At 43.8% G+C, this 15672-nt stretch overlaps 1 protein-coding gene across 1 annotated transcript; it reads right to left on the bottom strand.

The window, feature by feature from the left end:
• Window positions 1–7951: 7951 nt before the first annotated feature.
• LOC117027782 (olfactory receptor 2G3-like) lies at window positions 7952–8890 on the bottom strand. Its single transcript, XM_033115907.1, has one exon. It carries the CDS (start codon window positions 8888–8890, stop codon window positions 7952–7954), a length of 939 nt encoding a protein of 312 aa, XP_032971798.1.
• Window positions 8891–15672: the final 6782 nt, after the last annotated feature.

Below are 15672 nucleotides of genomic sequence, written 5' to 3'. Positions count from 1 at the left end.
AGTTCAGTTTTGGATATGATAAGCTTAGTGCCTTTGAAATATCCAAAGACAGAGTTCAAATGCAGAGTTGGATACATGGAGTTCAGGAGAAGGGTCTGGGCAAGAGATGTAAATATAGAAAAGTATTTAGGCCATGAGACTGGCTGGTTTCAGACTGTTTTTCTTGTGAGATGGTTTTGTATGAATTTTGATTCTGTTGCTCATTATATTATTATAGATCATTTTCCACATTGAGTATAAGGGATGTTAAAAAAAAAACACCTCACAGCTGTCCAACAGATTTGATACGGATATACTTCAAAATTTCTAATACATGCTGACATTTCAAATAGTCTGTGTCCACACTAATCTTCACCTCTTTTCCATCAGCCACAGTGGAAGGGGGTCCCTTCTCTGATTTCAGCCCAATCCCTCCATTTGTAGCCTGAATCCCACCCTTTCTTGTTTCATTGAAAACTTGCTCCATGATTTAGCCTGTCACATTCGTACAATTATATCCTTCTTATTTAATCAACAATTTCCCTCACCATATAAGCAAGCCAGAATTCTTATTTCATAAAAAGATATCCATCACCATCTAGGTCCTGATATATACCTCCTTCGGGTTGGTGCAAGTGTCGTAGAATTCCAGGGTACACTTGCTTCTTTTAACATACTACACACAGATATCTGCTGAAACTATTCTCCCAAAGCCTCTTTATTGCCAAATTGGTAGGCAATTTTTGGTCTTTGTCTTGATGTCTGTACACATTTGATCACAAAGACTATCCTCTCCTTGCAGACCTTGCCTCTCCTTGGGTTTCTGTGTCACATGTCTTCTATCTTTGGCCTTTCAATACAATTTTCTTTGGAGTCTTTCCTTGAAGTCAGCCCTTAAATGTTGCAGCCTTAAGTGAAATAACTCAGACAGAAAAAGTCAAGAACCATATGACTTCACTGATATGTGGGATATAAAACTGAAAGCAACAAAGGAACAAGACAAACAAAGAAACAAAAACTCATTGACACAGACAATAGTTCAAAGGGAAGGGGGAATAATAGAAGAGGGTAAAGGGGTTCAAATATATGGTGATGGAAGGAGAACTGACTCTGGGTGGTGAACACACAATGTGATATATAGACGATGTATTACAGAATTGTACAATTGAAGCCTATGTAATTTTACTATCCATTGTCACCCCAATAAATTTTAACTAAAAAAAAATGTTGCAGGCTTTCAGAGTTCTGCTTTCAGCTCTCTTGTCCCTCTGCCATTCTCTCTGGGTGATCTCATTCCTTCCAATGGCTTCAGTTCCTACAGAAGTGCCCACGACCCTCAGATTCCTGTCCTTAAAACTTTCTCTTCAGCTCTTGACCCATCAACCCAATAAATACTGGGAGTCCTAAAACTAGAGTCATCATGTGTCCTCTTCAACTCCTTTCCCAAACTTCCCACTCCCAGGTTTCTTATCTCAGTAAATGGCACCATCACTGATCCATTTACTCAAAGCTGGAATTCATCCTTGATGCCTCTTTCTGTCTCACCACTCCCTAATCACTCACCTAGATCCACAGATCCCACCTCCTAATGACTTTGGTCTAACATCTATCTTCCATATTAATAATCACTGCCTTAGTTCTCTTTCATCCTTTCCTTCCTGAATTAGTGCAGTCGCTGACATCCTCCTCCTCCAATTTAGTCTCCACATGACAGCCAGAGTGATTGTTTCCAGATACAAACCTGATATCGTGCCTATTAATGGGTCCTTATCTTTCTCTTTTAAAATCCACCCTCTTTAGCCTGTTCTGCAGGGCGTGAGAGGTCCTCCGTGGTCTGTGCTTGCCTACATCTCCAGCCCCATATCTCATCACTGTCTGGTTTAGCTCACGCTTCATGACTTCACACATGATGCGGCTTCTGCATCGCAGATCCTTTTCGGCACTTCCCTTGTAGTTGGCATCTACCCACTCTTCAAAGACTGGCTTGACTTTTACTTCCTGCAGAATGCCTTCCATAATTCTTCAGATTGAATTAGGCTTGCTACAGCTAGCTGCCTGCAATAAAAAGGGGGAAGTATGACACATTTCTTCATCCCATAATTTGTCAGTTCCTCATCCCAGTTCCCTGTGGCTTCAGTCACTGCTGGACTTGTAATAAGAGAAAGATAAGGTGAGGGGCAAGAAAGACTAAGTTGATTGGTACTGTCTTTCTTTTTTTAATTTGAAAACTTTGTTACACATTTTTAAATTTTTTAATTCAATTTACTTTATTTATTTATTAAATTTATTGGGGCAACATTGGTTAGTAAAATTATATAGGTTTCAAGTGTACAATTCTATAATATATCATCTACACATGGGGGTAAAATATATGGTGATGGAAGGAGAACTGACTCTGGGTGGTGAACACATCTTTTATTTATTTCTTTTTCTTTTCTTTTCTAAAAAATATTTGTATTAAAAATATAACTAACATACACTATTATATTAGTTTCAGGGATACACCATAGTTATTCAACACTTACATACCTAAAGAAGTGATCACCATGATAAGTCCAGCAACTATCTGACACCATACCATGCTATCACAATATTATTGACTATATTCCCCATGCTGTACATTACATCTCCATGACTTATTTGTTTTATACCTGGAAATTTGGGCCTCTTATTCCCCTTCCCCTTCCCTCCTTTTTAAATTTATCAATTACAGTTGACACTAATATTATTTTATACTAATTTCAGGTGCATAGTGGTTAGATATTTATATAATTTAAGAAGTGATCCCCCTGACTAGCTTAGTACCCACCTAGTACTATACATAGTTATTATCATATCATTGACTATTTTCCCTATGCTTTACTTTACATTCCCATGACTATTTTGTAACAGCGAATTTCCACTTCTTAATCCCTTCACCTTTTTCACCCTGCCCCCAACCATCTTCCATCTATCATTCCAAAAAATCTAATACACATCTGACACCATAAATAGTTATTACAATATTATTAACTATATTCCTTAGGCTATACCGTACATCTCCATGACTACTTTGTAACAACCAATTTGTACTTCTTAATCCTTTCCCCTTCTTTCACCAACATCCCCAAACTCCCTCCCATCTGGCAACCATCAAAATGTTTTCTGTATCTATGAGTTTGTTTCTGTTTTGTTTGTTAATTTTGTTCTTAGATTCCACATATAAACAAAATCACATTGCATCTGTCTTTCTCTGTCTGGTATGCTCCGCTCAACACAACACTCTCCAGGTCCATCCCTGCTGCCACAGATGGCAAGAACCCATTCTCTTTCACGGCTGAGCAATATTCCATTGTATATATGAACCACATCCTCTTTATCCATTCTTCCATTGACAGACTCTCAGGCTGCCTCCACATCTTGGCCATTGAAAACAATGCTGCAATGAACATATGGATGCACATGTCCCCTTGAAATAACGTTTTGGGTTTCTTTGAATAAATAACCTCAAGTGGGATTTCTGGGTCCCTTTTTGTCTCTTCTGTCTCTTCTAAACAAATAGCCTTTGTTTTAAAGTTTATTTTGTCTGGTGTAAGTATTGCTACCCCAGCTTCTTTTTTTTTTTTTTTCCATTTTCATGAAATAGGTTTTCCATCTCTTTACTTTCTGTCTGTGTGTGTATTTCAATCTGAAGTGAGTCTTTTGTAGGCAGCATATATAAGGGTTTTATTTTCTTATCCATTCAGCCTTCCTATGTCTTTTGATTAGAGCATTTAATCCATTTACATTGAAAGTAATTGTTGAGAGATATGTAGCTAATGTCATTTTATTATTCAGAATTTTTTTTTTCTGTCTTTAAAGAGTCTCTCTAAGATTTCTTGTAATACTGGTTTGGTGGTGATGAACTCCTTTAGCTTTTTCTTGTCTGGGAAGCTCTATCTGTCCTTCAATTTTAAATGATTGCCTTACTGGGTAGGGTAGTCTTGGTGTAGGTCCTTGCTTTTCATCAGGTTGAATATTTTCTGCCAATCCCTTCTGGCCTGCAAAGTTTCTGTTGAGAAATCAGCTGACAATCTTTTGGGGGCTCCCTTATAAGTTATCAGTTGCCTTTCTCTTGCTGCTTTTAGGATTCTCTCTTTGTCTTTAACAATTGCCATTTTAATTATAACATGTCTAGGTGTAGGCCTGTTTGAGTTCATTCTGTATGGGACTCTCTGCACTTCCTGGACTTGTATGTCTATTTCCTTCACCAGGTTAGGAAAGTTTTCAGTCATTATTTCTACAAATATGTTCTCAGTCTTTTGCTTTCTCTCTTCTCCTTTTGATACCCCTATGATGCAAATATTGTTGCACTTGATCTTGTCCCAGAAGTCTCTTAAACTGTCCTCATTTTTTTTTTTTTTGATTCCTTTTCCTTTTTGTTGTTCCAGTTGGGTGGTTTATACTACTTTGTCTTCCAAATCGCCAATTCAATCCTCTGCTTCATCTGGTGATTCCTTCCAGTGCATTCTTCATCTCAGTTATTGCATTGTTCACTTCTGACTGATTATTTTTTATGGTTTTTATGTCCTTTTTTATGTTTGCAATCTCTTTGTTGATGTTCTCACTAAGTTCCTTGAGCATCCTTATAACCATTGTTTTGAACTCTGTCTCTGATAGGTTGCTTGCCTCCATTTCATTTAGTTCTTTTTCTAGATTTTTCTCCTGTTCTTTCATTTGGGATGTGTTTCTTTGTTTCTTCATTTTGGCTGCCTCTCTGTTTGTTTGTATGTATTAGGTAGCTCTGGTATGTCTCCCAGTCTTGGCTGGGTGGCCTTACGTAGTCTGTGTGCTGTGGGGCCCAGGGGCACAGTCTTCCTAGTCACCTGAGCCTGGTGCTCCAGGAGTGTCCCTTGTGTAGGTTGTATGCACTTTCCTTTTATAGTTGAGCCTTGATTGCTATTGGCACATTAGTGAGTGGGATTGACCCTCAGGCTGACTGTCTATGTCCACAGCTTATGGGCTGCTGTGTGGGAGGCTTACTCCACTGAGTGGGATTTGCCCCAGTAGTCTCTGGTGCCTGTTGAGACGACCCTTTGTGTGTGCCACTTGTGGGGCTAATTGGGCAGTGCTCTGCTGTGGTCTGAAGCCAACCTCCAAGTATGGTGCTTCTGGGGTCTCTTGGGAGGGGATCTGGTCAGGCCCAGGTCATCCACTGCCTATGACTGGCCAGGGGCTACCTGGGAGGAGCTACAAAGTGACCTGCAATTGTTCACTCTCTGTGCTAAACCTGGAGGCACGTGGGAGAGGCCACTCTGCAAACTGAGGATGGCTGGTACCAGTACCAGGCCTAGGATAACTGCAAAAAGCCAGGACACCCAGAGACCTGCTGCCACCTGCTGGCTCCCTCAACATTCAGCCACTGATAAAGCCTCAAGCAGTACACGAGTTAAGTGAGGCAGGGCCTCAGGGAGTCACTAAAGTGGGAAGAGCTGTGGTCACTAGGTTAAAGTAGACTCTGGTTTGGTGCCAGTGCTGAGCCTGGAGTGACTTGGCAAAAGTCTCAGAGCACACCAAGACCAGTTGCTACCCACCTGGGGCTTGTGAACTCCAATAGTTTTCCAAGAAAGTGCAGTGTGGGAGGTGCTGGCTGCTCATGGAGAAAGTGCCTCCAGCAGTGCTCAAGTTGTTTGGAGCAGGGCCCCAGCTGAGTCAACAGGGCGGAGCAGTGGAGCTCACCAGGCCAATCAGATTCACATTTGGCCTGAGGGGGCGGGCTCAACATAGGAAAGATGGCGCCCGCCTGCCGGCTGCGCAGGAAGAGGTCCCCTCACTGGTAAAGTGCTGACGGTCCTCCAGTCGTCCTCCTGAAGCCACACTCCTCAGTCTGTCCCAGTATGTCTCTGAGGCCCCCTGAGTTGCCATCTCTCCGCTGGAGCCCAAGGTGAGTGCCTGTAAACAAGTGAGTCTGTACGTGGGCTGTTTAAGAGGACGTCTGGGTTTCCCACAGCCTTCCATTTCACCCGAATGGTCAGAATCCCCACTTTTCTTCACAGTCAGATATTGTGGGAGCTCCTCTTCCCAGCATCAGTAATCTGGGCTGGGGAACCTGGTGTGGTGGGCTGGGTCTCTCACTCCTCCTGGGGTGAAACTCTATGGCCTTCTGACTCTCAACACCACAGGGAGGTTTGGGGCGCATTCTGCATCTCTGCCCCTCCTACCAGTCTCAACATGGTTTCTTCTTTATACGTATTTTTGGTCATAGGACTTCTGTTCAGCTAGATTTCAGATGGTTCTCCAGGTTGATTGTTCTGTAATTTAGTTGTAATTTTAATGTGTTCATGGAAGGATGCAGGCAGAGTGTTTATCTACTCCACCATCTTAAATCTCTATCTCATTGATATTTTAATTTGCATTTCTTTAATGCCTACTATGTTGGGATTTTCTCATATGTTTATTGACAATTTAGACTTCTTTTTTATGAACTGTTCATATCTGTTGCCAGTTTTCTGGGGTGTTCATATTTTTCTTACCAATTTGTAAGCATTCTTTCTAAGTTAATGATATTATCCATGTGTCTGTAAGTATGTTGAAATTATATGCCCTGTTTTATCTGCCTTTTACTTTTGCTTCATTATTTATGCAACACTATGACTCCTGGACAGTGGGGTAGGGTTATACCTTTGAGGACAATGTGAACCTTTGCCCTTGGCATGGACCCTGTCAAACATGGACTCATGGAGAACACTGGCATTCGTGTTAAATAATTGTGGCCAGCTCAAGTTATTTTTTGCAAGGAGTTTCATAGGTATGTGCATCAGCAGGGGTCTGGGAAGAAGAACCCGATGGGGCTGCATGTTAGCGTAGGGGAGATGTCCCTAAAAACGTCATGGGCATGGTTTTATTGGGTGATGGAGTTTCTGCAGCAGCAACCAGATGCAAAAGCCAGTAAATATGGTTGCTGCTCAGTAATGTGACCCTGCAGATTGGGGAAGCCTGGGGAAAAAACAAGTTACATTTGTAAAGATTCTGTGAGGAATAAACAGAGTTTTGGGGAAAGTCCCTCCAAACAAGAGGAAACAGAGCAAAAATCTCCATGTGACTTTTTTAACCTTTCTCTGGACTCCCTAAAGTTTGCATCTGAGGGAAACATTATGCCCACTCTCCTCTCTCTAATTTCCCTCATCCTTACGTGGACAGGGTCCCTCTTCTTTGAGATGACCCAATACAGGCTGTAGTTTTCCAAAATGAACTTTGTTAGAAACAAGGAGAAAGGGAAAGCAAGAGGTATAAAAACACAAATGAACAGAAACAAATGGTCATAAAAGTGTTTTTCACCTAAGATCCTTTCAACCGACCTCAGATGTTCTAACTGGCACAATTTGTAGATGGGTAGGTATAGGTTCATTTCCTCGTTCTCAAGTTTCTTTCTCACCCTCAGATTGTACACTTTTCAGTTTCTGAATTTTTACTTATTCTACTCCTCCCATTTTCTTTATTCTCTAGGGCTCCAGTTACTTCCACAGCCCAGGAGGGTCCTAGCTCATTATTGGTTGATAGTTCATCCCTGAGTAATAAATTATAAAAGTTAAAACTTAACATTTGTTGAAAGATTACTATATACCAGGTTCTGTACTAAGCGCTTTTCATATATTATTTCATTTAATCATCACAACTTCCTGTGAGGATGAGATACAACCCTTAGAGTAGTTAAATGACTTGCAAAAATTCACGTATCTAGTTATTGGTAAAACAAAGTCTCTCATCCTGGTCTGTCTGGCTCTGAAGTTTAGGCTCCTGACCACTGTGCTCAATCTTCACAGTCATCTCTGTCTCAAAATACATCACCATAGATTCTGCAGATGTCTGAGTATCCTGTTCCCTCCCACTGGACCAGGGTGAAGAGTTAGCTTTATGGAGTCCAGCTCTTCCAGGTCTCTTGGAAGAGTCTCCAGGGAGCTGGTGAGTGTGAGTCCTGCTTTGTTCAGCTCCCCAGGTCTTCAGCTTTGAAGAATCATTCTGGGGCCCTGCCCCATCCCATCAATTTGAGGAAAGCCTTTTTCACGTCCTTGTTCCTCAGACTGTAGATGACAGGGTTGAGAAAGGCTGTGGCAATATTATAGAAAAGGGCCATTTTCTTGCCACTGTTTGACAAGGAGTCCGAGCCTGGGCTCATGTACATGATGATGCATGGAATGGCGAACATGGTGACCACAGTGATGTGGGAGGCACAGGTGGAGAAGGCCTTGATCCGCCCCTGGGCTGAGCGGATCTTCATGATTGCAGCAAAAATGTTGGCATAGACAATGATAACTAGGGAGAGTGGGACCACAATGACATTGAATCCTGTGATGAAGTCCACCAAGTCATTGAGGGATGTGTCTGCACAGGCTAGCTTCAGGACAGCAGGAACCTCACAGAAGTAGTGGTCAATTTCATTAGGGCCACAGTAGGGCAGGCGCATAGCAAAGAAGGTATAGCACAGGCCACCCACCACACCATAGGCCACGCAGATGCCCACCAGCGCGAGGCACACCCAATGGCTCATGATGACCTTGTACCGAAGAGGCTGGCAGATGGCCATGTACCTGTCCACAGACATGATAGAGAAAAGCCAGGACTCAGTGACCCCAAAGAGGAGGAAGATGTACATCTGGGCCGCACATCTAGCAAAAGAGATGGCCCTCTTCTTGCTGAGAAGATGCACGAGCATCTGGGGCACAGTAGTGGTGGTGTAGCACACATCCAGCATGGAGAGGACACTGATGAAGAAGTACATGGGTGTGTGGAGGCACGAGTCCTGGTGGATGAGGGTGACGAGGAGACTGTTGCTCACGAGGATCAACAGGTAAAAGACTAGAAAGAAGGTGAAGAGCAGAGGACTGATCCTGGCGTTGGGGGCGAAGCCCAATAGAATGAATTCAGTCACGGCAGACTGGTTGACATCCCGCATTGTGATCTGCCTGTTTAAAGAGTTTTGAGGAATATGTAATTGATCGTGTGCCCGTGCTGAAGGCGTGTAAGGCGTTTTCACACTCATTGTCTCATTTACATTCCCTAATAGGAAGTTTGGTTTGGCAGATGGCACCACCTGGTATGTCCCTGTAGTAGTTTGAGTGATATTGGGGTTTGGTTCAGGATTTAGGTGAGGGTCACTGATAAAAATAAAGACCAAGTCGGAATGGAACACGTCTGCTGTGTCCATTCTGCCTGTACGTATCTGTGCCTCCTTTTCCCGACACAACCTTGCTTTTCTCTTATTATTCACCCCATTTTCCATTTTCTCTTGTGACTACAGAAGTTGCTAAGCCTTGTTTAAGATTAGGACCCGTGCCAGGACTATTATACTCATTATTTGGGGCAGGGTTTTTATCATTGTTGGGACTGGACTCAGGTCAGAAGTGGGGATTAAAGTCAATGCTATGTAAGATAAAAGTCAGAGTTAATATTTAAGATTTAGCTTTTTCTGGTGAATGAGACTTCACTGGTGTACATTAATTATGTCATTCGTTCAACACATGTTTACTAAATGCTTCCTACTTCTTATAAATCAGAGGGCAAGGAAGAGTTATAAATATAATCTGGGTGGAAAAAGTGATTTCACTCTGTCTACCAAGATAAATTCTAAATGTGTTAAAGAACTAAATGCAAAAATAAAACTATAAAGCAACCTAGGGGAAAATATATGCCTGAATGTTTATTTTATGGTAGGACAGAGAAAGGCCTTTTTAAGCATCACCTGAATGTTTCAAAGTAAGTCCTTCAGCCTCATGGTGATGACCTCATTTTCTTTAATATGCAAATAAAGCAACATAGCGTCTCATCTATCTGCTGTAAGAAGTCTAACACTTTCCCCAATATTTCAGAGGGTTCCTTGTGCATTCCTAATCACTTTGCTCTAAAATCCTGCTCTCGTTGAATCCTTGACCCTCCTCCCTGCCCAAATGCCTTGCCTCATGTGGGTATTCACCTCTTCAATTGTTTATCCCTATTCTCTTTATCCTTTATGCCCCAAACCTCACCAACACAAGGTTGTCATTTGGAAGACTTGTCCTAAAGGTATAACTTACAATGCAGCACAGAACAGAAAACCATGTACAACGGAATATTTAATGTTGTATAGTCCCTACATCATCTCTGCAGCAGTTTTTCCTGGCAGTTTCCTTTTTAATTCTCAGCAGCTGTATTGTTACTCGGGTCTGGTCTCTTTCCTGGGACTCCCTTTCATCTCCCCTTGAGTCCCTGTTCTACAACTTCTTATTCCCTGTCACCTGGGTAACCAGCCACAACCCCCAATTCCTCTACCTCAGTGTTTTGAAACTTTGTGCATCAGAATCTTGTCAATATGCTGCTGTGCCTCATACCCAGAGTTTGGATTCAGTAGGTCTGGGGTGGAGCCTGAGCATTTTTGTTTCTAACAAGTTCCCAGGTAATGCAGGAGCATCAGGGACTACACTTCGAGAATCATTGATCTACTCAGTTGTACAGAAAAAGTTGGCTTTCTCTCGATTTCCCTGTGTCCATATTATCCCCAAGCTACTCACATTCCTCCTGCCTAAATATCAATATTCCCCCCCTCACATAAGTATAAAAACAAAAGAAAAAACAATAAAGGAAAAGATCAATATTTTTGGCCATGTAAAAAAATTTTTTTCTCTAAGTTAAAAAAAAAAAATCAATGTTTGTTATATGTGGAAGATAAATAATTAATGTCATTAGAACATAAAGAACTTTTTTAAAACAAGAAAAAGCACTAACAACTGAGAATGAGATATGAATAATAAATTCACCCCAAAAAAAATTTGAAAGGCCAATGAACCCACAAGTTTAACTTTTACGATAATTAAAGATTGCAAGTTAAAACATCAATGAAATAATAGTCTTTAACCTATAAAATCGGCCAAAAAAATTCTTTGTAAATGATAATGCCTGGCATTTGCCAGTTTAGAGTATGACAGAAATTCTCATGTATTGCTATAGGAAATAAATCACTATAATCTTTCCACAGGAAAATTTGACACTATGCAATTTTATTTTAAAGAATTTTGCATAGGGAAAAATCAGCAATATGGAGAGAGATTTTCATCAAGGATGTTCACTGCTGTATTATTTATAATAGGGAAAACTGGAACCAACCTAAGTATCCTATAATAGGGGACTGGTTAAATAAATTATGGTATATTGATATGATTGAATACCTTGTAACCTTTAAAATCACATTTTGGAGACTATTTCACATTGTGGGGAAACGCTCCAATAGATTATTAAGTTAAAAAAACAGGATATGAAACTATGACCCAATCCTGATAGTATAAAGATTTATATTCATAGACAAAAATTGGAAAGGAATATACCAAAATGTTAACAATGGGTTATTTCTGGTGGTTAGATTTATAGGTGATATTTGTTTGCTAACGTAACGCTCTCTGAACTTACCATATTTTCCACAATCAACATGAATTACTTTTATAATAAGGAATAAAGTGATACTCGGAAGACGGAATGTACAGGGATTTGGCTTCTTAGGGTGGAGATGAGACAGGAAGATCAGAGGGGGCAGAAGACGAGGTGGACCCAGAGAGGCCAGAGGAGAACGGGACGGAGGCTTCTCCCGTTGTTCATTCCCCCAACTGAGTTGCACTTGGGAATCAGCTCTTGTAGTTTAATGCCAATACATTTATTTACTGGTTAAGCTAAAAGTGTTTTGGACAGGGGGTTACTTGAGAGGTGGAAGCCTAGGTTGACTGCAGTATGTGAGAAGTTAGGTTGGAAGACAGAATGGTAACCCAAGTCAGAATGACTCAACCGAGGATGGGACCAGAGCAGCTCACAGAGGGGAAGAATGTGATCATAAACACAAAAGAGAGGTGAAATTAGATTCTAGATTCCAGAGGCTGGTAGACCTCTGAGGCCAGCAAACCAAGGAGAAATGGGGCGTGAATTTGGGCCATCATAGCATGAGGTAGCCTGCGAGGCAGAGAGCCCTGGATTTGAAGGTAAGCACACCTGGGCTCCAGGAGCAGCTTTGCTCCTTATGCTATGTAACCCGTGCAAATTACTTCACCTCTCTGAAAGTTAGTGTCTCGTCTGGACAGTGGAAACTACAGGGTGGTTATGAGATTAGATGAAGGTAGTCCTGAGTTCATGCCAGAGAACAAAGTAGGTGGTGAATAAATCAAAACACATGAGGGGGCAGTTGGTGTCTGTCTGAGCCGCTACAGGAGGTGGGGACATAAAACACAGCCACTTCTCTGCCTCCGAAGCCACCATGAGAGCCCAAACAGTGCTGGAGCTGAGGAGAGGAGGAAACTGATCACTGGGAAGGGTGACCCCAGGCAGAGAAGGGTCCAGCCTGCGCTGAGCTCTGGCCACTCACTTCTGGCTCTGGCCCTGCAATGTGCACCCAGGCACCCTCACAAGAGGCCCGGCCCAGGTAGACACAAGACCAAAATGAGAACTGCCCACTACTCCCAGCTTACACCCTCCTCTCCGCATCCCTGCCTGCCATCCAACTAGGGCAGGAAGGTCAGTCATCGTGATTAATAACAAAAGAAGCCAGAATTCTTAATGTGCGTCCAAGCCCTTCACCATAGGGCCCAGCCAACTTTCCTGGCCATCCCCAGTATGTCCTGTAAGAGCCCAGCTGTTGTGCTCACTGAAGCACTAGCTTGCTGTATGACCTTGGGAGAGTCACCTAACCTCCTTGGCTCTCGTGATCTCATCTGTAAAAGGAGGGTGGTGGATAATCTGAAACTGCTCCTCTAGGACAGACATTCAACACTTTTCTATTTATGCCTAGACTTGGAGGCGACTGGGGCCAGGAAGTGGGGCTGCAGAGACAGAGCAAAGGGTGCCAGCACCCCACCATCTCTTCCCTCTCCAGGTGCCTAGGTGAGACTGTGGTTAAATGTCCTCCGAGGAGGACAACGAATGCTGGAAGATGAAGGGAGGCCTGTGTCACTGAGGGGACATTATCCTCTAGACTGCTTGCCTCTTGAGAACAGAACTGGAAATGGTTTTGTACTGCATGGGTTTTGGTAAATGTTTTTACCAAAGCCCAGAGAGGGGAGGCGACTGGCCTAAGGTCACACAGCAAGAGAGTCTGAAGTAGGGTGAGCACCCAAGTGACTTGAACCCCCCCCCCGTCCAGGCTCTTGCACTACCAAGTGCAGCTCTCAGAGATGAACCGCAAGCCAGGATGTGAGACTTAGTAACAGAGGGAACCTGACGCAGCAGACTACATTCTCTCCCCGTCTCCTGAGGTATGGAGAGCCTTAAACAAGGGCATGGTGATGAGAGGCTGCCCAGTTCTTACCTCCAGGTTATGCCTGTAGACTGAGAGCAGAGGAAGCAGAAAAGATGTGGGTGACAGGCCTCTGGTCCCCAGGACTCCTTGTCCTTTGATGAGTTTGTGTCTCTGTGGAGAGCAGAGTCTGGGGACTGGTTTCTACTCTCACTTTCTTTGGCTGGTTTGCTGAGTGTCTTAGGGTCAGTTGCTTGGTGTCTTTGAGCCTCAGGTTCCAACCTTGCCACAGACAGGCTTAATGATGACCTGTTACCAATGAGAAGACAGAAATGAATTATGTGAGTAGTTGCAAGTTCCTGGTAGGGGGTGAGTCTCCAGTCCCCATGTTGGTTGGGCTTGGGGCTGGGCGTACCAGCCTTGGTTCCTTCTCAGGATGTAATGCAAATCAGAGAAAACTCATTGTATTCACTTTGGACTCATTTTTATCTCCTTCTCTCATATCTACTCTCCTGCAGCACAGGCTAGGAGATGAAAGACTTAAGACAGAGTTTGAATTTTCACTTTTGCCATTTATTACCATGACTCCAAGCAGGTAATTGTTCTCATCCATTAAAAAAAAGGAGGTTGCTTTGCAATAATATCTGATTCTGTCATGTTCTGAGATGCATGCTTTCTCTTCACTTCCCCTTTCTTCAGCCCTTTCCCCTAACACACACACACACACATATGCACACACACGTTCGAGCACATATACACGCATACACACACACATACACACACACATACACATGCACACATATGCATATACACACACATATACACGCATACACACAGACACACACACACACGCATACACATACCTTCCCCCAGTATCAGCACAGACCTGTAGGAGCTAAGAATGACCTGGAGAGAAACAGGTAAAATTAGAAAGCAACAAAAGCAGAGAGAATGGGGCCTGCCCGGTGGCTCAGGCGGTTGGAGCTCCGTGCTCCTAACTCCGAAGGCTGCCGGTTCGATTCCCACATGGGCCAGTGGGCTCTCAACCACAAGGTTGCCGGTTCAACTCCTCGAGTCCCGCAAGGGATGATGGGTTCCGTCCCCTGCAACTAACATTGAACACGGCACCTTGAGCTGAGCTGCTGCTGAGCTCCTGGATGGCTCGGTTGGAGCGCATCCTCTCAACCACAAGGTTGCTGGTTCGACTCCCGCAAGGGATGGTGGGCTGCACCCCCTGCAACTAAGATTGAACACGGCACCTTGAGCTGAGCTGCGCTGAGCTGAGCTCCCTATGACTAAGTTAGTTGGTTGGAGCGCGTCCTCTCAACCACAAGGTTGCTGGTTCGACTCCCACAAGGGATGGTGGGCTGCACCCCCTGCAACTAGCAACGGCAACTGAACCTGGAGCTGAGCTGCGCCGTCCACAGCTAAGACTGAAAGGACAACAACTTGACTTGGGGAAAAAAAAAGTCCTGGAAGTACACACTGTTCCCTAATAAAGTAGTGCTCCCCTTCCCCAATAAAATCTTTAAAGGAAAAAAAAAGCAGAGAGAATGACGGAAAAAGAGGTCCAGGAGGGAGAAAGACACACGCAAACAGAAGCCACAAGGAGGCAGAGAGAGGCACCGAGAACCGGAATCTAAGGGACACAGACAGGAGAGAGAAAGATGCCGGGAGCTCAGCTGACATCGACAGGAGAAGGATGGGGGCTCAGAAGGAGGAAGTTGGAAGAACGAGTATTCTTTTCTTTGTGAAGTAACAAGAAAGAGGCATAGAACTGTGGAGCCAGCCCCAAAGGAAGAGTGAGAGGGACAAAACGAGAAGAAGACACAAAAGGAGCAAGAGGCCGGGAGACAAAGGAGAAAGCAGAAAGGAATGCCTGAGGTTCTGGGAAGGTGGGAGGTGAGCGAGGGCTGTGGGAAAAAGACACAGCAGGGCTGAGAAGGGCGACTAGACCAGCAAAGAGCCAGCAGAGACCAGACAAAGAAAGAGAGAGGCAGAGGCCATCACTCAGGGGGTGTGGACAGAGGTGGGGGACAAGTCCGGTCTCCCGGAGAGAGAACAAGAGCTGGAAGAGAGGCCAAGAGCAAGACGATGGGTGACTGCAGGCAAGGGAGCAATGGACGGAGTGGTGGAGACAAGGGAGGGGGAAGGTGAGGCGGGATAGGCAGAGAAGCAGCGTGAGGCGGAGACCAGAGAAATGCTGTAAGGGGAAAATCCTTCTGCATCACAGAGGCAGTGACAGGCTGAGGAGAAGAGGAATCAGGGATGGCTAGAGAGGGATTGTGCCACAGGCAAGTCCAGAGGCAGAGCAAGCAATAAACAGAGAAGCCAAGAGGGAAGAAGGCGAACAATGAGCTGAAGACCCATCAGAGAACACAGAGATGCTGAAAGCAGACGGGAGAGATGGGACAAAAACTTTGGAGGCAGAGAAACAGAGCAGCAAACAAACAGAGGCAGAAGGAGACAGATGGAGAGGAATGGAAAGCAAG

This window comes from Rhinolophus ferrumequinum, chromosome 9, assembly GCF_004115265.2.
Source record: "Rhinolophus ferrumequinum isolate MPI-CBG mRhiFer1 chromosome 9, mRhiFer1_v1.p, whole genome shotgun sequence".
Lineage (NCBI taxonomy): Eukaryota > Metazoa > Chordata > Mammalia > Chiroptera > Rhinolophidae > Rhinolophus > Rhinolophus ferrumequinum.
The sequence above is the reverse complement of the archived record's forward strand: the minus strand, read 5'-3'. Positions and strand labels throughout refer to the sequence as shown.

Bases quoted from the DNA above. Each gene is read 5' to 3' on its own strand.
- LOC117027782 (XM_033115907.1), bottom strand. From the start codon at position 8,890: ATGCGGGATGTCAACCAGTCTGCCGTGACTGAATTCATTCTATTGGGC.